Source organism: Oncorhynchus mykiss, chromosome 19 (genome assembly GCF_013265735.2).
Source record: "Oncorhynchus mykiss isolate Arlee chromosome 19, USDA_OmykA_1.1, whole genome shotgun sequence".
NCBI lineage: Eukaryota > Metazoa > Chordata > Actinopteri > Salmoniformes > Salmonidae > Oncorhynchus > Oncorhynchus mykiss.
Genome location: NC_048583.1, coordinates 23,773,979 through 23,799,500, shown reverse-complemented (window position 1 = coordinate 23,799,500; position 25,522 = coordinate 23,773,979). Strand labels below are relative to the sequence as shown.

General features: G+C 41.5%; 1 protein-coding gene across 5 annotated transcripts in view; it reads right to left on the bottom strand.

The window, feature by feature from the left end:
- The window catches only part of LOC110497479, a 45,065-nt gene that overhangs the window by 5,086 nt on the left and 14,457 nt on the right, over positions 1–25,522 (bottom strand). For 3 of the 5 annotated variants that reach the window (XM_036954469.1, XM_036954468.1, XM_036954470.1), the window contains 3 exons: positions 18,221–18,302; positions 17,532–18,040; positions 6,282–6,335 (listed from right to left, as the gene is read on the bottom strand). In XM_036954469.1, coding sequence (XP_036810364.1) covers positions 6,282–6,335; positions 17,532–18,040; positions 18,221–18,302 — 645 coding nt within the window. Of the gene's footprint in view, positions 1–4,004; positions 4,989–6,281; positions 6,336–17,531; positions 18,041–18,220; positions 18,303–25,522 lie in introns of all 5 variants that reach the window. The other 2 variants (XR_005037681.1, XM_021573600.2) reach the window with 2 other exon arrangements.

Sequence of the window (25,522 nt, the reverse complement as noted above, 5' to 3'; positions counted from 1 at the left end):
TATATAGACAGGTGTGTGTGCCTTTCAAATCATGGCAATCAATTGAATTTACCACAGGTGGACTCCAATCAAGTTGCAGAAACATCAAGGACAATCAATCGAAACAGGATGCACCTGAGCTTAATTTCGAGTCTCATAGTAAGGGGTCTGAATACTTAAAAAAAAAATGTAATAGTAAATAAAAAATCTTAACCCATTTTCACTTAATGTGGTATTGTGTGTAGATTGCATGAAATAATTTTTTCCCCTCATTTTAGAATAAGGCTGTAAACGTAACAAAATGTGGAAAAAAGTCAAGGGGTCTGAATACTTTCCGAATGCACTGTACCTGTGCAAAAGAGAGGCTCTGATGACATGGAGTCTGAGCTTGCTAAACATATTAAGAATCACACGAACCAGTTTCATGGACTTAGGCAACATCTCTGCATTTGAGGCTGCTATGAATTGGCATATCCCTGTCCCAGACAACTGGTCAAGAAATGAAGGGTACGTCTCAACAGAGATCTATATCTGCATGAAGGAATACATTTAAGATATACAATATACCACACCCCCATTCCATGAAACAGAGGAGACTGGTGGCAGGAGCTATAGAACGGGCTCGTTGTAATGGTTCCTCCCACCAGCCTCCTCTGCCACGAACAAAACCTTTTACCTACCATCACCCAGTTATCTCAAGACTGCTCAAATTACCCTGTCCCTATACTGACCCCATACCTGGGGTAAGTTTTGCCAAGAGACCACTTTTTTGGGACAAGACATGTTTTGTTTACATTAATTCTTATTATTTCCAGGGATACACAGCATCCTGAAATCTAGTGTCTCTCCTGGTTCCATGCCAGGAAAGAGAGAGAGAATTAGGTTAATGGAGAAAAAAGGAGGGCGAAAGAGCAAGAGAGAAAGACAGAGGCAGGGAGAAAGGGAGAAGAGACGTGCAGGGGGAGTTAAAGGGGAGAGTAGCAAGGAGTGCGAGCACGGGGAGGAGGGAGGGTGAGAGAGAGTGGTGAAGAGGAAGAACATAAGTAACAAGAGGTGGAGAGAGAAAGAAAGCATCGTGCATCCCCAAAATCGCTCCAAAGATCTATACTGTACTAGAAAATGCTGTGTCTGGAAAATAACCATTACCAAGAGTCATCATTAACAACAAAAACAACAATGAGAGGAGGAGATCATGAACAACAACACAGAGCAGCCCGTCGGGCTAAAAATGGAAAGTGACTTCATCCCTGGTGATACACCACAGGGTAACCACAGACACTCCTCCATCTCTCCTCTTCTTCTACCACTTTGAAAGATGAGCTTCAATTATTTATTTCAGTCAGAGCTTAGACACAGCAAAAGTAGCGTTCAACCACATAGAAAGGGTTAGCCTATGAGTGCAAAATTGTAACCCGAGTGTGTCTGTGCTGACACTAATGGTGTGTCATAAACGTGTGTTTGCAATCCCCACAGAGAATCCAGTCACTTTCCCGCCACACTCTATGCATCCTTCTGGACTGTGCTGGTTTGTGCCAAAATGCCCATGTGCCATTGACTCAACTCGAGCTGCCTAGCCTGCCTCCCCCCACCACTTACACAACCCGTGGCCCACACACACTTACCCTGCTGGTGACACATGGCGCTCCAAAAACACCCTAGAGTGGTCTCAGCACTGAGATAATTTTTAGAGCTAGTGTATGTAGCTTGCATCTTCGCTGAGCCATTGCAATTTAATATCCTTTAACTAGTGTCACTTGCCTTAAAAAAACCCTTGGTTCAGAAATAAACAATGCCCAGTGATGACAGTATATAGTAATTTCGGACCTAAAGGGAAGTCAATTGTAAGTTTTAAGCTGTGATGAAAGGATAATTGCTTGCTGTTTAATATAGAGTTTCTGCTTTCTTGTTAGAGTAGACATAGTGGCTGTAGCAGAGGGTCATAGAAACCAGTGCCGGTTAACATTTAAAAAAGCTCACAGCGTGAAATAGCTCACAATCAATGATTATGATTGACTGTGATCTTTTTCACACTTATAACAAAATTACACCGACACTTGTCGGGTAACTTTAGCAACTGGGTGGAATGGCGAGATTTAGCCATTTGTGTGTTAACATTGCGATTGCTGCAAGCCTGTTAGCTTGTTGTGAACACTCCTGTGTAGATGGCTGCGCTAGTTTGGATGTCTCGTCTCACCCTCCCTCCCTACGTTAGCGAGCTAGCGTAATAAGTTGTCAGCTGGTTGATTTGGCTTGTTCTCAGGTGTGCAGTTGTATCTTGCTTGTTTAGCTAAATGAACAAATGTAAAGCTCTTTTTCAGACAAAGTATAAACAACTTTCACCTAGCTTGCTAGTAATGCTTATTTCATTAATTAAATGTTAGCTATGCTAATATAATGATCCTAGCTAGTCATAGTTGTCAGTGGGAGATTTCCTAAAATGAAGACACTTTTTAGGCTTATAGCCAGCTAATACACCTCCAGAAACCCTACACAAGGCAGGATTGCTGGTCAGCTAAATATCATCGTTGCATCTACCAACTAGCAGCTAGGTACTGTGTCAATGTAAAGCCATTCCTAAAATGCTCCCTCCACCAGTCCTAAATCACTCTCTCCCCCTTGGTCCTATCCCCTCGATGTTTGCAGATCTGTAGGGTCTTGGCAGGTAGGCTATAAGCACTGCAATTATGGATCTCACACCTTACAGAGCTACAGAAACAAATGGTTAGGGCCAAGGGGAGGGGTAGGAAGCGATTTGGGACCGGACATAAGTGTTGAGACTCTACCAATCACACTAAGTTACACTGAGTTACCCTTATTGTGTCTCTCTGTCCTCCCTCCAGATAATAAGACAACCAACTTTGTATGTCTAGCAGATTGGATGTTAGCCTACCACGTCAAGCTCAACATTGACAAGAGAAGCTGCTCTTCCTGCCTGGAAAGGCTGCCTGCTCCAAGGCTCTGTCACAGATAACAACAACCCCTAGCCAACTGTGTAAAACTCCCTTCGCTGGCTCCCATCGGCAGTGTGCATGAAATTCAAATCCCTGTTCCTTGCTTTTAGGGCAGCAAGGGGAATCGCTCTGCCCCAATCTTTGTCAGCACTGCCAAACCTATTGTTCTTCATATTGCCATTATACATGTAGCATGTCTCATGAAAAAGTTGCATGTCTTAAACTCTACCCATTTTTTTTGTTTATCCTGTAGCTGACATAAGTTGGAGGTGCGACAGGCAGAGATACCCAGAAGGTAAACACCCATCTGTAGAACCTGTCAAGAATATTTAGATCAGTGTTTCTTAACCCTGTTCCTGGGGACCCAAAGGGGTGCACATTTGTTTTTAATTTAGCGCTGCACACCTGTTTGAAATCATCAAAGCTTGATAATGGGAAAAGGGGAAAACTAGTCAGTTGTACAACTGAATGAGTCTTCTGCAATTAACCCAACCCCTCTGAATCCAAGAGGTGCGGGGGGCCGCCATAATCGTCATTCACGTCTTCCGGGGAACAGTGGGTTAACTGCCTTTCTCAGGGGCAGAACGACAGATTTCTTTTACCTTGTTAGCTCTGGGATTCGATCCAGCAACCTTTCGGTTACTGGCCCAACGTTCTAACCATAATAAGTTGATAATTTGTGTCAGCTGTGTAGTGCCAGGCCAAAAACTAAAATGGGGTTGTTGACACGGCAGCACCACTGTAGATAGCAAAATAGTGTAGAAGCCAGGGACGCTGGCAAAGGTGTGGCGAGCTGACATTTGCCCCGCTCTTTTCAATCAGGTGTGGCAGACAAGTTTCAGTACTTTCAATACAGCTGACATGATTTCATACCTCATGATAATAGCCAATTTAATTAGTCGTATCTTAGATAAAGTGGAAGCCCACTAAATTGTAGGGTAAATACATAGCTGAAATGGACTTATCCCTAAAAAGGGAATATTTTCCATAATTTCCAATGTTGCCCTGATCCCATCCCTACAATTTACTTTCATTAGTTGTGTTTAAACGTAATTGTGTTAGAATACCACTCACTGTTTGCATCGTTGTTTGTCCTAGCGTGCACAAGCTCTGGCAGCGTTAGGTCTTGTCCTCTTCTCAGACCACCCCACAGTCCATTCGGAGGAGCAGCCTGATCCTGTGCCCAACCGCTCTGCCTCTCCTGGGCGTTAAGTGTCCTTGCTGCATCCCTGGTCATTCACTTCATTCATCCTCACTGTGTCATTACTTTCATCATACTTTTGCCTCCTTTACGATCGCATTTTCAGTTTTTTGTTCACCACATGGTCTCACCACATTCTACCTCTTGCTTGTATTAGTAATATCTAGGTTTAAAAACTTATTATGTTAGTTTTTCCTGATATTCTTCACAAGCAATACTAAGTTGGAGTTTTACACATTTCTTGGAAGTCATGGCTTCAAGCCTGACTAATATGTCTTAGTATGAGCAGAGGGATTTAATAATTTGTTTGAAGACATAAGGAAAGCAGATGTAAATTTAAAAAAAACTTTTGAATTGTATTATTCATGTCTTTTGGCTTTGTTGTTATTGTTTTGTGTTAAATTGGGGAATGTATTCTCTTCCTCCCCCACCACCCTTTAAATAAAAAACGGTCACATATTTCAGTGTTGTTGTTTGCTGTCATTAACCTAACATTAAGCTGGTCCAGTGGGTAAGTGTAACAGTAAAAGCATGACACATTGTATTGGGGTGGGCTGTTGTTATAGCTAGACAGTTTTTTTTGCCTAGGCAGCAAGAATACACTTCATCTTTGACTTATCTAGTGTCATCAATAACAGCTATTAGACAGCAGATCATTATGAGACATGGGAAATGTTCATGTACATTTTTGCTTTTGGTCTGATACCTGCCAGGATGAATAGTTTTCTTCCAGATAGCCTGTAATGTGTTCCTTATAACCTGAAATAAAATCAACCTACTAATTAAGCATATGGCCATGGACTAACAAAGGACACCAAGGAAGGTCTTGTTTTCTCCATGGCATTATCGAGACAAACCTGGAAAAAACAACAAAGTTGAGTCTTCAGTTCCACATTACGCCAGTAAAGGTCATTTGTAACATAAAATGAGAGGACTTTAACAGATGATTTTGGTGAAATTGTACTACCATGGCAATCATCGTAGTGTTGATCCATAGCAAGCTATATACCTCAATGGTTGATAGATGATTACTTGGCTTTACCACAAATGTTTTTATTTGTATTTACTTTCCATTCAAGGATTGCTCCAGCAGAGGCAACCATGGTAGACTATTGTTAAGTCTGAAAGACGGTGGGTTGCGGTCACATACTCTTGACTGCATAAGGAACGTCAGGGCTAGTTGTGGTCATGCAAACAGCGAGCTGGTATATAATATTATGGACAGAATGGCAACTGGCTAGATCAATACATTTGGTTATCAAAATAACATATTTGAACAATGTCAAATCAAAGTGACTGTAGTGGAGATGTGGGTGAGAGGAGAGCGATCCGCACAAGTGCAGTGGCACTGCTACGAGCTCAGCCATCTACACAGTTTTCACAACTAGGTAACAGGTTTGTGGCTAAATCGCTATGCTAACGCATAAACTCGCACCATTCTGACCAGTTGCTAAAGTTACCCGACGCTAGCTAGCTAGCCAGCCCCGACAGAATAGCAAAATAATCAATAATATATTTAAAAAGTGATAATTTCTTATTTATTCAAGTTAAGTGTCAATTTCAATCAGGCACTGATGTTATCCACCTAAGCAACAAGATGAAGCAGAAGCAATTGACCAGTGAGAATTCTCAAGCCATGAGCTTTTTCACACTTTCATGTCACAATCACAGGCAATCATAAGTGTAAAAATGTTCACAATAATAAGCCTTCACATGGAGTATTTTTTACATGACACTGGTGTCAGATTCTATCCCAGCATGCATTTGGAGGGGCATCAACAGTGTAGCGAGACAGACTTGTTCACGGGGCTGTATGATCCCTCAGTCTTATCGCGACTTTAATGGACACGGCCAGCTTGACTGGGTATTATCGCTTGGTTTGAAAGGATAAGGACTCCGTGTGTTTGTGTTTGAATTTTTTATATCCTATATTTAACAAAAAATAAGAACAAATTCTTATTTACAACGACCAATTGTGCACTAGCCCTTATGGGACTCCCAATCATGGCCGATTGTTATACAGCCTGGAATTGAACCAGAGTCTGTAGTGACGCCTCTAGCACGGCGATGCACTGCCTTAGACCACTGTGCCACTCGGGAGCCCAAATTTTCCTATCCTTGTGGGGACCAGAAGATTCATCTAAACTCACCTGAATCTTTATGGCCCGTGTTTTCCCACCACAGTTCTTTTTAAGGAGCATTTTCTGAGGGGAAGAAATGAGAAACAATTATCAGCAAACATCCCTCTTTAAACCAACTTTATCCCTCAGCATTCTGTCCCATGTCTTACTGAAACATTTCAAAACACACCTGAATAATAATTACAATAAATAATTAATTGATTTGTATACCCCATTTCATACAAAGAATGCAGCTTAAACTGCATACTTCGAGGGCAGTTTACAGTGCCTTGCAAAAGTATTCACCCCCACAGCCGTTTTTCCAAGTAGGAAAAATGCCAAGGGGGTGAATACTTTCGCAAGCCACTGTATTCTGTCGAGAGCAGCCAATGGGTTTCATTGACAATTAGAGGTAAATCCATTTGATGATGTCACAGCAACTGACCACTGTGAGTCAATTAAGAATTATTAAATCAAGAAAGTGACGGAAGTGCAGCTGCTGCTAAACCAAACAAGGCAGCTTATAAAAGCTTATAATATCCTGTCAAAGACTACTTCCCAGTCCAAGTTAGAATGTAAACGCAAGTCTCCTGCTGTTGTGGAGGGAGGGAGATTTGGTACAGTGGCTTGCATTTTTCCTATTTTGTTGCCTTTCAACTGGAATTACATTTTTTTTTTTTTTTTTGGGGGGGGGGGGGGGGGTTGTATCATTTCATTTAAACATGCCTACCACTGCAACATATTTTTTTTTTATTGTGAGACAAACAATAAATAAGACAAAAAAACAGAACTTGAGCGTGCATAACTATTCAACACCCCCAAAGTCAATACTTTGTAGAGCCACCTTTTGCAGCAATTACAGCTGCAAGTCTCTTGGGGTATGTCTCTATAAGCTTGGCACATCTAGCCACTCTGATTTTTGCCCATTCTTCAAGGCAAAACTGCTCCAGCTCCTTCAAATCGGATGGGTCCCGCTGGTGTACAGCAATCTTTGTCATACCGCAGGTTCTCAATTGGATTGAGGTCTGGGCTCTGACTAGGCCATTCCAAGACATTTAAATGTTTTCCCTTACACCACTCGAGTGTTGCTTTAGTAGTATGCTTAGGGTCATTGTCCTGCTGGAAGATAATCCTCCGTCCCAGTCTCAAATCTCTGGAAGACAAACTCAAGAACTTCCCTGTATTTAGCACCATCCATCATTTCTTAAATTCTGACCAGTTTCCCAGTCGCTGCTGATGAAAAACATCCCACAGCATGATGCCGCCACCACCATGCTTCACTGTGGAGATGGTATTTTCGGGGTGATGAGGTGTTGGGTTTGTGCCAGACATTTTCCTTGATGGCCAAAAAGCAAACATTTGTCTCATCTGACCAGAGTACCTTCTTCCATATGTTTGGGGAGTCTCTCACATGCCTTTTGGAGCACACCAAATGTGTTTGCTTATTTTTTTTAAGCAATGGCTTTTGTATGGCCACTCTTCTGTAAAGCCCAGCTCTGTGGAGTGTTCGGCTTAAAGTGGTCCTATGGACAGATACTCCAACCTCCGCTGTGGAGCTTTGCAGCTCCTTCAGGATTATCTTTGATCTCTTTGTTGCCTCTCTGATTAATACCCTCCTTGCCTGGTCCGTGAGTTTTGGTGGGCGGCCCTCTCTTGGCAGGTTTGTTGTGGTGCCATAATCTTTCAATTTTTAAATAATGGATTTAATGGTGCTCCGTGGGATGTTCAACATTTTGGATATTTATTTATAACCCAACCCTGATCTGTACTTCTCCACAACTTTGTCCCTGACCTGTTTGGAGAGCTCCTTGGTCTTCATGGTGCTGCTTGCTTGGTGGTGCCTTTTGCTTAGTGGTGTTACAGACTCTGGGGCCTTTTGAAACAGGTGTATATATACACTGAGATCATGTGACACTTCAATAAAGTCCACCTGTGTGCAATGTAACTAATTATGTGACTTCTGAAGGTAATTGGTTGCACCAGATCTTATTTAGGGGCTTCATAGCCAAGTGGGTGAATACATGTGCACACGTTATTTTTTTCATTTCACTTCATCAATTTGGACTATTTTGTGTATGTCCATTACATGAAATCCAAATAAAAATCTATTTAAATTACAGGTTGTAATGCAAAAAATAGGAAAAACGCCAAGGGGGATGAATACTTTTGCAAGGTACTGTATGGACCTCACATGCCCAACAACGTTTGTACAGTGTGTTTAGTAGTTGAAAGTTTGGTGATTAATAGCTCTTAAATGTGCTCTGTATCATCCCTGAAACCGTATATGCATCTCTGTCATTTGAGGACCATAAAGGAAATTCTGATATTTTTCTCGAGGCGCACAGTTATGAACTTAATGCATATCTGACAGACCAATAATTTGTGACCAGACAGGTAAAAAAGACATCTGCCACAAACAGTTTGCTTTGACAATCGTTCCCTACAGACAATGGGTCGTGCCACATCTGAGCAATTGGGTTCGGATTACCGTGAGCACGGTGGATTAGTAGTAGAGATAAACAGCCGTGTGACCCTTTTGACCCGTTTAAGAATATTACAAAGATTTTTTTTAATTTAACCTTTAACTATGCAAGTCAGTTAAGTTATGGCAAGCCGATCCCCGAGGGGAACTCCACCCCCCCATTCAGCTGAAAAGGTGGCGCAGGGAATTCAAAAATATTCTTTAGAAATATTTAACTTTCACACATTAACAAGTCCAATACAGCAAATGAAAGATAAACATCTTGTTCATCTACCCATCATGTCCGATTTTTAAAAGTGTTTTACAGCGAAAACACATCATATATTTTTTTAGACCACCACCAAAGGAAAAACACAGCCATTTTTCCCAGCCAAAGATAGAGTCACAAAAGCAGGATTAGAGATAAAATGAATCACTAACCTTTTGAAAATCTTCATCAGATGACACACATATGACATGTTATACAATACATTTATGTTTTGTTCGATAATATGCATATTTATATCCACAAATCTCGGTTTACATTGACGCCATGATCAGAAATGCCTCCAAAATATCCGGAGGAATTATAGAAAGCTACGCCAGATAACAGAAATACTCATCATAAACTTTGACTAAAGATACATGTTCTACATATAATTAAAGATACACTGGTTCTTAATGCAACCGCTGTGTCAGATTTTTTAAAAACGTTACGAAAATTTCTCTGCCATGTTGGAGTCAACAGAAATACGAAATTACATCATAAATATTCCCTTACCTTTGATGATCTTTCATCAGAATGCAGTGCAAGGAGTCCTAGTTTCACAATAAATCGTTGTTTTGTTCCATAATGTCCAATTAGCTGCATTTGCTAGCACTTTCAGCTCAAGTGCCCAAAAGCTGACGCTGGTCCAGGACAACTCGCACGAAAACTTCAAAAATATATATTCCAGGTCGAATAAACTGGTCAAACTAAGTAGAGAATCAATCTTCAGGATGTTATTTTCATATATATCCAATAACGTTCCAACCGGATCATACGTTTTCATCTGCAGCCAAATGGAACGACGGTGGCACCCACAGAGAAATGCGCCACAGGGAAATTGCATTCTGCCAAGACCTTGACTATTTCCCCTCCCATTCGGTCAAAGTTCACACCAGAAGCTACATTCCACGTTCTACTGAATGAGGACATCTAGTGGAAGGCGTAGGAAGTGCTACCAGATCCATCTCTTGTTGGGAAAGGAAGGGGCGATGACGTCAAATTTGACCCACATTCAGAATTTCACTTCTTGTTTGGAAGATTGCCTGCCCTATGAGTTCTGTTATACTCACAGACATAATTCAAACAGTTTTAGAAACTTCAGAGTGTTTTCTATCCAATAGTAATAATAATATGCATATATTAGCAATCTAGGACAGAGTAGGATGCAGTTCACTATGGGCACGCAATTCATCCAAAGTGAAAATACTGCCCCCTATCCCCAAACAAGTTTTAAAAACAAATTCTTATTTACAATGACGGCCTAGGAACAGTGGGTTAACTGCCTTGTTCAGGGGCAGAACGACATATTTTTACGTTGTCAGGAAAATGACTGTACATTATGTCACACTTATGTTGTATGCTGATTTTATTCACTTGCTTCTCCTTTTATTTTAGCAGCCTATTGCAAAGGTGCTACTACTATTAGTCGTTGTTGAGGTGTTTGGATTCATGGTATGTCCTAGCACCGTGCGCTGGCAATACTATTACTTTCCTTTAAAGAGTTGTGCTAACAGTGTTTAACTCCATCTGTCGGCAAAGTGACTACAATATCCTTGATTTGGTACAGAATTGTAGCATAGTGGGAGTGGGGGGCTCTAGTGGGAGTGGGGGGCTCGAGGTGGCAAATTTCGGGAAACATACAGTGCCTTGCGAAAGTATTCGGCCCCCTTGAACTTTGCGACCTTTTGCCACATTTCAGGCTTCAAACATAAAGATATAAAACTTTATTTTTTTGTGAAGAATCAACAACAAGTGGGACACAATCATGAAGTGGAACGACATTTATTGGATATTTCAAACTTTTTTAACAAATCAAAAACTGAAAAATTGGGTGTGCAAAATTATTCAGCCCCCTTAAGTTAATACTTTGTAGCGCCACCTTTTGCTGCGATTACAGCTGTAAGTCGCTTGGGGTATGTCTCTATCAGTTTTGCACATCGAGAGACTGACATTTTTTCCTATTCCTCCTTGCAAAACAGCTCGAGCTCAGTGAGGTTGGATGGAGAGCATTTGTGAACAGCAGTTTTCAGTTCTTTCCACAGATTCTCGATTGGATTCAGGTCTGGACTTTGACTTGGCCATTCTAACACCTGGATATGTTTATTTTTGAACCATTCCATTGTAGATTTTGCTTTATGTTTTGGATCATTGTCTTGTTGGAAGACAAATCTCCGTCCCAGTCTCAGGTCTTTTGCAGACTCCATCAGGTTTTCTTCCAGAATGGTCCTGTATTTGGCTCCATCCATCTTCCCATCAATTTTAACCATCTTCCCTGTCCCTGCTGAAGAAAAGCAGGCCCAAACCATGAAGCTGCCACCACCATGTTTGACAGTGGGGATGGTGTGTTCAGCTGTGTTGCTTTTACGCCAAACATAAGGTTTTGCATTGTTGCCAAAAAGTTCAATTTTGGTTTCATCTGACCAGAGCACCTTCTTGCACATGTTTGGTGTGTCTCCCAGGTGGCTTGTGGCAAACTTTAAACAACACTTTTTATGGATATCTTTAAGAAATGGCTTTCTTCTTGCCACTCTTCCATAAAGGCCAGATTTGTGCAATATACGACTGATTGTTGTCCTATGGACAGAGTCTCCCACCTCAGCTGTAGATCTCTGCAGTTCATCCAGAGTGATCATGGGCCTCTTGGCTGCATCTCTGATCAGTCTTCTCCTTGTATGAGCTGAAAGTTTAGAGGGACGGCCAGGTCTTGGTAGATTTGCAGTGGTCTGATACTCCTTCCATTTCAATATTATCGCTTGCACAGTGCTCCTTGGGATGTTTAAAACTTGGGAAATCTTTTTGTATCCAAATCCGGCTTTAAACTTCTTCACAACAGTATCTCGCACCTGCCTGGTGTGTTCCTTGTTCTTCATGATGCTCTCTGCGCTTTTAACGGACCTCTGAGACTATCACAGTGCAGGTGCATTTATACGGAGACTTGATTGCACACAGGTGGATTGTATTTATCATCATTAGTCATTTAGGTCAACATTGGATCATTCAGAGATCCTCACTGAACTTCTGGAGAGAGTTAGCTGCACTGAAAGTAAAGGGGCTGAATAATTTTGCACGCCCAATTTTTCAGTTTTTGATTTGTTAAAAAAGTTTGAAATATCCAATAAATGTCGTTCCACTTCATGATTGTGTCCCACTTGTTGTTGATTCTTCACAAAAAAATACAGTTTTATATCTTTATGTTTGAAGCCTGAAATGTGGCAAAAGGTCGCAAAGTTCAAGGGGGCCGAATACTTTCGCAAGGCACTGTAGTTGCAAAATGTACTCTAGGTTCTTTTAATGGAGAGAAAGTGCTGTCCACTAAAATAGTTTGTGAGGAAGAAAAGAGAAAGGTTGAGATGCAGGAAAATACTTTTTAGACAGTTCAGACATGAAAGAAGCAAAACAGAGGTAGATAACATTTGATATGAAGGATGGAGAAGTCTAGACATTTATTTAGATTGATAATTTGGAGACACCAAGAACGCATCCCAAATGGCACCCCATTCCCTATACAGTACTTACTTCTGACCAGGGTCCATAGGGACACACATTTGGAGTTGCCCAGAAAAGGGTTAATGGGAGAGTATTGTCTGGCAGCTACCTCTGAAGACCCCCCTAATTGTTTTCCCTCCAGCATCTCCCATTCCCCTTGACTGAGCTCACATACACACATAAAGATGTAGAAACACACACAGACACACACTCAGATGCCGATCAGACAGAAACACATAACCTCATCCTTTCCTTTTATTTCCCCTAGCCCCTGTCACTACCCACTGTCTCTCATCTGTTCCCTTGTTCCAAAAACACCCATGGACATATGGACCCCTCAAATCCTCCCCTACACACAGACGCATACACACACTTCCAATATCATAGTCTGTGCCAATGTGGCTATTGGATTTTAACGATCACTGGACCAGCTTCTCTGTGACTCATTAGTCATTGTCGTTTTCTGTTGTTTATTTAATCCTCTCCTTCTGCCTTGCTGGCTTTTGTGAGAAACGAGGGCAGACATCTGCCGTCCGTGCCTCCCTCATCTCTCCGGACCACCGAGGTGGCAAGCGCCGGGCAATGGATTGTGTGGGTGTGTGTGTGCAGGAGAGCAACGCTATTGTGTCCCTTTACCTAATCCCAAACTCAATGTAATGAAGCATAGTCTACAGTCTGGCTAGTGGTACAAGGCTACCCTAAAGTAAAGCCTAGTTATTCAGTGTCCTTAATACAGTTTGAGTGAAATAACATACTCACACAACTTTCTTGGTCAATTGTCCTTCGTGAAAACCCATTAGTTAAATTTAGGTAATGCTTTACTTGAACCCATAACAGATATGGATGAGAAAAATATAAAACAATACACTTTAGTCATCTTGGAAGATCTGTGGTGTGGTCCACAGACTACATACCCAAACAAGAGTTGAAACATGGCATCATTGGAGAACATAGATAAAGAATGCCCTTTCGATGAACCTTAAATGGTTAGTCCATCCAAATATGATAATTTTCTGTTTGTTTTATAAGATTGGATGTAGTCTACAGGGATCAGATGGCAATCCACAATAGGTTTTATACCTAACTTTTTGGGAGTAAAAAGAGAGCTGTAGTTAGCATGGCTAATTGCTCGAGGCCTCAATTCGCATTGAAAACTAGCATACCAAAATAATAAATATATACAAATTCCAAAGGGAAATGGGTTGCTCCACGAGTGCCTTTTATGTCCCTCAAACATTGTGTGTAAGTTTTGATAAAGCACTTAATTTAACAGTTGGATAACCTACACTCTGACTCCAACGAAAGTAAACCATGTTAAATATTCAAATAGCAGTGTGTTTACATGTCAATAACTGTATTTCTTTCTCAAATCCCCCTTTTTGGAATATCCCACGACATGTTCGTCCAACTTCCGGTGAAGATTTAACCCCAAGATTTGCACCATTTTAAAGCTCTAGTTATTTTGTTGCTTTGGGAAAGATATTCTCAATTGTACTTACTTAATGTGATTAATTTACATTTAGTCCCTCAGGTAAGGTCAACCCTGTAATATGAACTGAACTTCCATTTCAACATGGTAAAATTATTTATTTTTATTTAAAAGAAACATTGAACAAGCAGGTGAGCTGGTTCGACTTTTTATATACAGTTGAAGTTGGAAGTTTACATACACAAACATTTAAACTCAGTTTCACAATTCCTGACATTTAATTATAGTAAAAAGTCCCTGTTTCAGGTCAGTTAGGATCACCACATTATTTAAAAAATGTGAAATGTCAGAATAGTAGAAGAGAGACTTATTTTTTCTGCTTTTATTTCTTTCATCACATTCCAAGTGGGTCAGAAGTTTACATACTAATTGAGTGTATTTGATAACACTGCCTTAAAATAGTTTAACTTGGGTCAAACGTATCAGGAAGCCTTCCACAAGCTTCCCACAATAAGTTGGGTGAATTTTGGCCCATTCCTCCTGACAGAACTGGTGTAATTGAGTCAGGTTTGAAGGCCTCCTTGCTCGCACACACTTTTTCAGTTCTGCCCACAAATTTTCTATAGGATTGAGGTCAGGGCTTTGTGATGGCCACTCCAATACCTTGACTTTGTTGTCCTTAAGCCATTTTGCCATAAATTTGGAAGTATGCTTGGGGTCATTATCTATTTGGAAGACCCATTTGCGACCAAGCGTTAACTTCCTGACTGATGTCTTGAGATGTTGCTTCAATATATCCACATAATTTTCCTTCATGTTGCCATCTATTTTGTGAAGTGCATCAGTCCCTCCTGCAGCAAAGCACCCCCACAACATGATGCTGCCACCCCTGTGCTTCACGGTTGGGATGGTGTTCTTCGGCTTGCAAACCTCCTCCTTATTCCTCCAAACATAACGACGGTCATTACGGCCAAACAGTTCTATTTTTGTTTCATCAGACCAGAGGACATTTCTACCAAAAGTACAATCTTTGTCCCCATGTGCAGTTTCTGACCGTAGTCTGGCTTTTTTTAAGGCGGTTTTGGAGCAGTGGCTTCTTCCTTTCAGGTTATGTCGATATAGAACTCGTATTACTGTAGGTATGTATACTTTTGTACCTGTTTCCTACAGCATCTTCACAAGATCCTTTGCTGTTGTTCTGGGATTGATTTGCACTTTTTGCACCAAAGAACGTTAATTTCTAGGAGACAGAACGCGTCTCCTTCCTGAGCGGTATGACTGCTGCGTGGTCCCATGGTGTTTATAGTTGCGTACTATTGTTTGTACAGATGAACGTGGTACCTTCAGGCGTTTGGAAATTGTTCCCAAGGATGAATCAGACTTGTGGAGGTCTATAATTTGTTTTCTGAGGTCTTGACTGATTTCTTTCGATTTTCCCATAATGTCAAGGAAAGAGGCATTGAGTTTGAAGGTAGGCCTTGAAAAACATCCACAGGTACACCTTCAATTGACTCAAATGATGTAAATTAGCCTAACAGAAGCTTCTAAAGCCATGACATAATTTTCTGGAATATTCAAAGCTGTGTAAAAAGGCACAGTCAACTTAGTGTATGTAAACTTCTGACCCACTGGAATTGTGATACAGTGAAATAATCGGTCTGTAGACAATTGTTGGAAAAATGACTTGTGACATGCTCAAAGTAGATGTCCTAACCAACTTGCGTTTGGAAATTGTTCCCAAGGATGAATCAGACTTGTGGAGGTCTATAATTTGTTTTCTGAGGTCTTGACTGATTTCTTTCGATTTTCCCATAATGTCAAGGAAAGAGGCATTGAGTTTGAAGGTAGGCCTTGAAAAACATCCACAGGTACACCTTCAATTGACTCAAATGATGTAAATTAGCCTAACAGAAGCTTCTAAAGCCATGACATAATTTTCTGGAATATTCAAAGCTGTGTAAAAAGGCACAGTCAACTTAGTGTATGTAAACTTCTGACCCACTGGAATTGTGATACAGTGAAATAATCGGTCTGTAGACAATTGTTGGAAAAATGACTTGTGACATGCTCAAAGTAGATGTCCTAACCAACTTGCCAAAACTATAGTTTGTTAACAAGAAATTTGTGGTGGTTGGAAAAACTAGTTTTAATGACTCCAACCTAAGTGTATGTAAACTTCCGACTTCAACTGTGTGTGTGTACACACCATCCGCCACTTCATCAGGAGCATGCCCAGGCGTTGTAGGGAGGTCATATACAGGCACGTGGAGGCCACACACACTACTGAGCCTCATTTTGACTTGTTTTAAGGACATTACATCAAAGTTGGATCAGCCTGTAGTATGGTTTTCCACTTAAATTTTGAGTGTGACTCCAAATCCAGACCTCCATGGGTTGATAAATTTGATTTCCATTGATAATTTTTGTGTGATTTTGTTGTCAGCACATTCAACTATGTAAAGAAAAAAAGTATTTAATAAGAATATTTAATTCATTCAGATGTGTTATTTTAGTGTTCCCTTTATGTTTTTGAGTAGTATAAAGGGGTAAAAAGTGATATATGTATGTATATGTGTGTGTGTGTATGTATATGTGTGTGTATATATATATACAGTGCCTTGCGAAAGTATTCGGCCCCCTTGAACTTTGCGAACTTTTGACACATTTCAGGCTTCAAACAAAGATATAAAACTGTATTTTTTTGTGAAGAATCAACAACAAGTGGGACACAATCATGAAGTGGAACGACATTTAATTGGATATTTCAAACTTTTTTAACAAATCAAAAACTTAAAAATTGGGCGTGAAAAATTATTCAGCCCCCTTAAGTTAATACTTTGTAGCGCCACCTTTTGCTGCGATTACAGCTGTAAAAGTCGCTTGGGGTATGTCTCTATCAGTTTTGCACATCGAGAGACTGACATTTTTTCCCATTCCTCCTTGCAAAACAGCTCGAGCTCAGTGAGGTTGGATGGAGAGCATTTGTGAACAGCAGTTTTCAGTTCTTTCCACAGATTCTCGATTGGATTCAGGGCTGGACTTTGACTTGGCCATTCTAACACCTGGATATGTTTATTTTTGAACCATTCCATCGTAGATTTTGCTTTATGTTTTGGATCATTGTCTTGTTGGAAGACAAATCTCCGTCCCAGTCTCAGGTCTTTTGCAGACTCCATCAGGTTTTCTTCCAGAATGGTCCTGTATTTGGCTCCATCCATCTTCCCATCAATTTTAACCAATTTTAACCAGTCGCGGGGGCAGCTGCGATACACTGCAATGCAGACCGCTGCGCCACCCCGGAGGCCCTGGTTATACTCTTTTTAGTAATTGTCTGGTGTTTTGTGGTGGAAAACTGAACATAACACATTAACCCTGTTACCCATAAATATATAGGCCACCAATGTTCTTAAACAGTTCAAACATTGTTGTGAAGACTGCATTTAATCTCCCTTCCCTGTTTTCCATACAACATGCCAATTTAAGATGATATCAACCCTTTCACTTTTATATAAAAACAATTCTTAATTTAAATTACACTAGCCAAAAGGCACTATGCATAGCATGACCATGAGAATGAACAACGCAATACAAACGGTTGCTATTTAAGAATTGTGGACACTGCATAGAAACACTAACCTGTTGCATTTTCTCCAGGTCCAGACTCGGCCTCCCAACCTCTCCCCCGTAGCTGTGCCTGTGCTTCGTATAGGGAACCGCTGACTGGTCAAAGTGGGTCAAGATAATGGGCCTGGCAGCAGGCTGCACCACCTGGAACTGGAGCCGAATGGGGGGCGGGGGCTTGAGGCTGCGAGGCAGGCTGGAGCTAAAGAGCACTGGGCTGGGGGAGGCCTCCAGGCAAGTCCCAGGCTCCAAGGCTGCCACCACCGGACCACAGCCGAACAGGTCCCGCACCTCCTCGTCGCTGGAGGCACTGCTGTGGTGCTCGACATGGTGATGGTGCAGCATCCACTTCTTGCCATCTCCAACGCTGCGGCTGATTCGCTCCAGCTCTTCTTCGGAAGAGTGGTGGTCCAGAGTTGGGTCTAGAAGGAGGCGTAGGCGACAGAGGCATGCCGGGGAGAGGGGACCCTGGTTGTGCTGTTGGCTGGTGGCCAGAGGGGTGAGGCCGCCGTTCCGCCGCCTCTCTGAGGGGGGCAACCAAGAGTATAGGTCAAAGTTGAAGAGGCAGAAATAGCAACAAGCTTATTGTCTTCTTCTATACTGTGTTACCTAGAAGTAGCTTAATCTGTTAAATGACCATCTTGTACACATCCATGTAACAATGAAGACCATAGACGACTTGGGTTGGTTTGAGCGACACATACCTCTGTCAATCTGTGCAAGCTCCTGGTTCTCCCCCTCGGAATCGTCGCTCTCTGCTCCCTCCCCACTGCAATGGTAGGAAATCTAGAAGGAAAGGGTTAAAGGTTAACTATGACATCAGGCAACATATGGCTCTCAACCAGTTAAATGAGTTAGCATCAGTACAAGCCACTCTTTGGGGCTTTAAGCAACATGGTGGCCCACTAACCCAAAAGCTCAATCAACATGATTTATCCAAAGAAATTGTGCAATGTAAAAAAGGTTACAATTAGCACAACTCTGTTTCACATGTAGCGTGCATATCATGCGAACACCTAAACTTGGTCAAATGGCCTATTCTTCCTGAAAAATGCCTTCCAAAATCCAACTTGAGTGTAAGATGGATGAAGTTACAAAAAGCTTAAATCTAGGCCAAGTCTGCTCTCTAGAAGACAGCCTCTTCAGTTCAATGTAAACCCTTGGCAGCTCTTGATGCTGCCATTTCCATGTCCCAGACTGTCCCTTTAAAAAAATGAGATTTCAGTCTTGTGGTTCGATGTGGCAGTTAGGGGATGTTAGTCCCCTCATGGGGGACAAAACCAGTATCTCTTCCTCAAACTGTCAGATTGAATCTAAGATAAATCAAGAAATCTGTAATTAATTGTAATTAACGTTTTTGCAGAGGTTTTAGTATAGAGCAATTTTACATCTAGCTAAGGTGTTTGTATTTTTTTTACTTGAGAAATACTGCACCAATTTGTCATCTTATGTTAACAAAGTCAGATCTGATGGGCAGGTCTGTCTCACTGTCTGTGTTCTGCGGTAAGATTGGATAGAGCGCAATCCCAGCAGCTGTGTAACCCGTGTTAGTGGGCAAATGAGCAGTCAAAATCAAAACAACCCTCAAGTAAGTCATGAACTCACAAAACTCAGTTTTGGATGAGACTGACTTTATGAACAAAATTATCCTATTTACATTTGACACTTTATATAAATGTTTTGACTAATATCGATGCCACATATTTTTTATCAGATAGGTATTTTATTGCCTTCAGCTGTGCTTTAAGAGCATTCTCCTTTTGAGGAGTCTAAAAAGATAGAAACCCAACAGACGGCAGCACTAAGAGTTAAGTAACGCACCACACTGAGTGAGGCCAGGCCGAGCAGCTGCCATCTGTGCTCACATGCACACACAGACTCAACACCTCCCCTTCCTACTGAAGCACTTCAAACAGTGAAAAGGAGAGAAAGAGAAAGGAACCAGTGCTCCTCGAGCAAGCCGCATACACTACTTGTGATAAACCCGCACCCTCCAAGTACCTTTACAATCAACAGTAAAGACCTGCAAGTCTGTGAATCAGTCAAACTTCTTAGTCATTGTACAAAATAATCTGCAGTGGGACGAATACGTAACAATCATGGTTAGAAAGAGAAACAAGAAAGGTTCAATGTGCCAAAGGCTGACCTGGTAGCTATATACACAGGCTACATTCACCCCTGCCTGGAATACGCAGCACCAGCTTCGCATTGCTCCTTAACTCAAGCCTCTCTGATCAACTGGAGCGTATCCAGAAGTATGCTTGCAGAATCATCCTCAGCACAGCATATCCTGAATAGATGGATGCTCTGACTTCATTATCACTACCCTCACTTCATGAGAGAAGAGAGAAACTGTGCCTTTCAGGGACTGGTTACCCACTGCCTGTCAAGGACACGTGTCAGGAAGGTACACCCAAAGTGCCCTCTTCTCTATCCAACAGGCCAAGACAGATATATAAAAGTTGTCCATAACCTACGCAAACTAAATCAACAACTCAGAGTCTCCTAAATGTATATTGAAAAAAAATAAACGGAACATGTAAAGTTGGTCTCATGTTTCATGAGCTGAAATAAAAGATCACAGAAATGTTCCGTACACAAAAAGCTCATCTCTCATATTTTGTGCACAAATTTGTTTACATCCCTGTTAGTGAGCAGTTCTCCTTCGCCAAGATAATCCATCCACTTAACAGGTGTGCATAGCAAGAAGCTGATTAAACAGCATGATCATTACACAGGTGAACCTTCTGCTGGGGACAATAAAAGGCCACTCTAAAATGTGCAGTTTTGGCACACAACCCAATGCCACAGATGTCTCAAGTTAAGGCAGCGTGCAATTAGCATGCTGACTGCAGGAATGTCCACCAGAGGTGTTGCCAGATAATTTAATGTTCATGTCTATACAATAAGCCAATGTCATTTTAGAGAATTTGGCAGTACATCCTAACGGCCTCACAACCGCAGACCACGTGTAACCACACCAGCCCAGGACCTCCAAATCTGGTATCTTCACCTGGTGATCGTCTGAGACCAGCCACCCGGACAGCTGATGAAACGGAGTACTTTTGTCTGTAATGAATCCCCTTTGTGGGGAAAAAAGAATTGGCTGGGCATTGCTTCCAAATGGGTGGGCCTGGCTCCCAAGTGGGTGGGCCTGTGGCTGTCCCCCTGTACAGTCATGTAAAATCCACAAATGAATTCATTTCAATTTACTGAGTTCCTTATATGAGTTGAAATTGTTGCATTTTGCATTTATATTTTTGTTCAGTATACATAGTCATGAATTGTTTTTTGTATGTACTGTAATATCCATGCATTTCAGTGACTGCCATATGTATATCTGTAAAACTTGAACATTACTTATTCTACATACAATAGGTGTGCATTCAAAGTTTTACTGCCATCACACGGTCACACCTGCCATCTCCATGACATCACCCACTAGCACTGCATGGGACTGGGGTGTGTGTGTGTCGCTGTGGGGCCCAACACATTCACAGGGCTGGAGGGAGCTTGCATTTCCTGACAGTGATATGAACCTTTCAAACAATTCAGAATAGGTAAAAAAATATACATGTTTCCCCCTTACCACTGATACAGGATCAGGTAATCTGATCGAAGATCAGTTTTTAAGGGCAACTTCTACATCAAGCAAGGGGTTAAAGGCATCCAGGTTAGATGTCAAGGGTGTGCCCCATCTTGGAGCAAGTCAGACACTATTGTCTGTGGCAACAGGATGAGTCAACATAACAGTGACGTTGCATGTTGACTTAACTATTTGGCGGTATTTCAGGGAACCTGGTATTAACTGTTTATAAGGACACCAGGTGACTAAGAGGGAACACACTCATACACACAAAGGTAAAAAAAAAAACATTCATACACACGATGCACACACACACACATTAACGTTGCACTTAACTTCTTTGGGACTGGGGGGCAGTATTGAGTAGCTTGGATAAAAAAGTGCCCAGAGTAAACTGCCTGCTACTCAGGCCCAAAAGCTACAATATGCATATAATTAGTAGATTCGGATAGAAAACACTCTGAAGTTTCTAAAACTGTTTGAATTATGTCTGGGAGTATAACAGAACTCATATGGCAGGCAAAAACCTGAGACAAAATCCAACCAGGAAGTGGGAAATCTGAGGTTTGTAGTTTTTCCAAGTCACTCCCTATCGAATATACAGTGTCTATGGGGTCATATTGCACTTCCTAAGGCTTCCACTAGATGTCAACGGACGCTAGCGTCCCACATATCCCAGAGGAGTTAAAGGACATACATGCACGCACAGTAAAGCCAAAGTTATTCAGTGTGTGTACGACTGGGGTAAGGAACTAGGCTATTTATCACACCAAATATCCTTACATTTTCTGCTACATTCCTACTTCGCAGTCCCAGTTAGTCTCCTTATCTATGTTACATACATTCACCCCACATTGGAAAAACAGGGGACATTTGTTTTATCTGAGGAACTCAAACAGGGTTCAAATAATTGGACCATGAAAAATGCAAATGTCTATGGGGTTTTCATGACTAATGTACTTGGGATCCAGGATACTTGTGTTGAGCCTGTAGACTAGTATCAGAGGGTACTCTTGAAAAGGACATCAATGTTATGCACAGTGAAGTGTGTATGAAAATAGATTATTTTTGCAAATGCATGGTAAACATAAAATATGATATAGGTCATGCATGTATGTATTCAACAGTTGAGGGAACTGTGTGTCTGGGTGTTTCTGATGAGATTCTGCACAAGAGAGAAACTACCTCTTGAGATACATATGAGATACTCTTGAGTGCATATGCTGTGCAATGGAGCTGAACTGATTTTCTTACTGTTTGAGCAGGGGACCATTAGGCTATTAGATACAGCAACACCTTGCCTTGTGGCACACAGCACACTATGCCTTCAAATCTAGGGCTGCACATTTTGGGGAATATTCAAAAGGTGGAAACTTTCCATGGGAATTAATGAAAATATGCAAATTAATGTTAATACCATTTAAATGTAGATGTTTTTTGCATTGGATATATTTACCATATCATGTGGAGACAGAAACATATACCTTTTACCTTATCATAAGTAGACATAATTGCAAATGATTAAATACGTCCAATAGAATATTTTTAAAACAACTTAGTTACGAATTGAACTTTAATTAAATGAGTTGACTCTTCACATGGGATGATTTCACTGAACAACAAAAGGGAATATTGAATGATCCCCAAATGTTCCATTGCATCTCCCAAAAACGTTTTCAACATACATCTGAAAAATGATAGTTCCTATACTAAAGCTTTGGTTGTCTTCCTCTCAGGCTTCCATGTCTTCTCCCTGGACATCAATGTCCATCTCTTGAACATCAGACTGAGGCCTCTTCTTCACTGTCACTTTCCAACCCTGTTGAGGATTACTCGATAGCCACCAAATGTTCAACCTGGTCAGCCTGTTGCGTGCTTTGGTGTGTGTGTTCCCAAATAAGGACCAGTTGTGCTCTGAGGTGGATGATGTTGTTGGGATTTGGAGGATGGAGGCAACATGGGAAAGAGCCTCAGATCCATAAAGTCCCTTCCACTAGGTGGCTGATGAGATATGTTAGCACAACTGCCATATTGCATCTCCATCCCAAAGCCCTTGCTTGGAAGTGCACTTCACCAGACTGCCAAGAACCCATCCCTCATCCAGGCCAGGGTGGTGAGACACGGTAGTGATGACACCATAGGCCTTGTTGATCTCTGCACCAGACGGGATGCTCTTGCCAGAATACTTGGGGTCCAACATGTACGCTGTGGCATGTATGGGCTTCATGCTTTTTGATGCATTTCAGAACTGCAGTTTCCTCTGCTTGGAGCAACAGTGAAGTGGGCATGGCAGTACGGATTTCTCCTCTTACATCTGCAAGCAGAGTCAGAACATCAGACAGGATGGCACTGTCTCCCTCAATCTATTCAATGGCAACTGCTATTCAGTGGTCCCTCCGTTAAAAGTTGCAGCGTACTGCTGCGCAGCTTGCATGGTGCCACAGAATTCTATGGAGCGTTATTTAAAAGTGTGCGCGGCTCTGCGGTTCATCCCGAAAGCATGATGTTTCCACCCCCATGCTTCACAGTAGGTATGGTGTTCTTTGGATGCAACTCAGCATTTTTTGTCCTCCAAACACAACGAGTTGAGTTTTTACCAAATGTTATATTTTGGTTTCATCTGACCATATGACATTCTCCCAATCTTCTTCTGGATCATCCAAATGCTCTCTAGCAAACTTCAGACGGGCCTGGACATGTACTGGCTTAAGCAGGGGGACACGTCTGCACTGCAGGATTTGAGTCCCTGGCAGCGTAGTGTGTTACTGATGGTAGGCTTTGTTACTTTGGTCCAAGTTCTCTGCAGGTCATTCACTAGGTCTCCCCCGTGTGGTTCTGGGATTTTTGCTCACCGTTCTTGTAAACACTTTGACCCCACGGGGTGAGATCTTGCGTGGAGCCCCAGATCGAGGGAGATTATCAGTGGTCTTGTATGTCTTCCATTTCCTAATAATTGCTCCCACAGTTGATTTCTTCAAACCAAGCTGCTTACCTATTGCAGATTCAGTCTTCCCAGCCTGGTGCAGGTCTACAATTTTGTTTCTGGTGTCCTTTGACAGCTCTTTGGTCTTGGCCATAGTGGAGTTTGGAGTGTGACTGTTTAAGGTTGTGGACAGGTGCCTTTTGTACTGATAACAAGTTCAAACAGTTGCCATTAATACAGGTAACGAGTGGAGGACAGAGGAGCCTCTTAAAGAAGAAGTTACAGGTCTGTGAGAGCCAGAAATCTTGCTTGTTTGTAGGTGACCAGATACTTATTTTCCACCATAATTTGCAAATAAATTAATTAAAATTCCTACAATGTGATTTTCTGGATTTTCTTATCTCATTTTGTCTGTCATAGTTGACATGTACCTATGATGAGAATTACAGGCCTCTCTCATCTTTTTAAGTGGGAGAACTTGCACAATTGGTGGCTGACTAAATACTTTTTTGTATGTACGTCAGCTTTGACATCGTTTTTTTTACATCAGCGTTAAACTAGACATCGGGCCGATACCGATGTTGGCATTTTCAGCTAATATCCTGCGATTCCGACATGTTCACCGATACATCGTGCATCCCTTACCCTTGGAAGTTACTGTTAACATTCCCTTTAGCAATCACATTATTGTGTGTGTGCGCGCATGTGTGTGTAATGTAAACTTACTGACTACCACTAACGCCCAGTCCCAAATCGAGCCGATACCCTATGCACTTGGTGGAGATTAAATAGATCCAAGCAATATTGCGATAAATGCCATCCAGCCTATCATTGGAAAAAATGACTGCTAAATTATATATACAGTGCCATCAGAAAGTATTCACACCCCTTGACCTTTTCAGCCTGAATTTAAAATGGTTTACATTCTGATTTTGGGACACTGTCCTACACATAATACCCTATAATGTGAAAGTATAACTCTTTTTTGGCAAGCATAAATAAGTTCAAGATTCTAAATTATCTTAACAAGTGACATAAGTTGTGTGGACTCACTGTGTGTGCAATATAGTTTAACATGATTTTTTAAATGACTACCTCATATCTGTACTCCACACATACAATCATTTGTAAGGTCCCTCAGGTCGAGCAGTACATTTCAAACACAGATTCAAAAACAAAGACCATGGAAGGGCACCTATTGGTAGATGGGTAAAAAAAACATAAGCTAACATTGAATATACCTTTGAGCATGGTGAAGTTAATTACACTGGATGGTGTATCAATACACCCAGTAACTACAAAGATGCAGGTGTCCTTCCTAACTCAGTTGCCGGAGAGGAAGGAAACCCCTCAGCAATTTAACCACCAGGTCAATGGGAGTTAAATGGCTGTGATAGAAAAAACTGAAGATGGATCAACAATATTGTTGATACTAACTTAAATGGCAGAGTGAAAAGAAGGAAGCCTGTACAGAATAAGGCACTCATGTAAAACTGA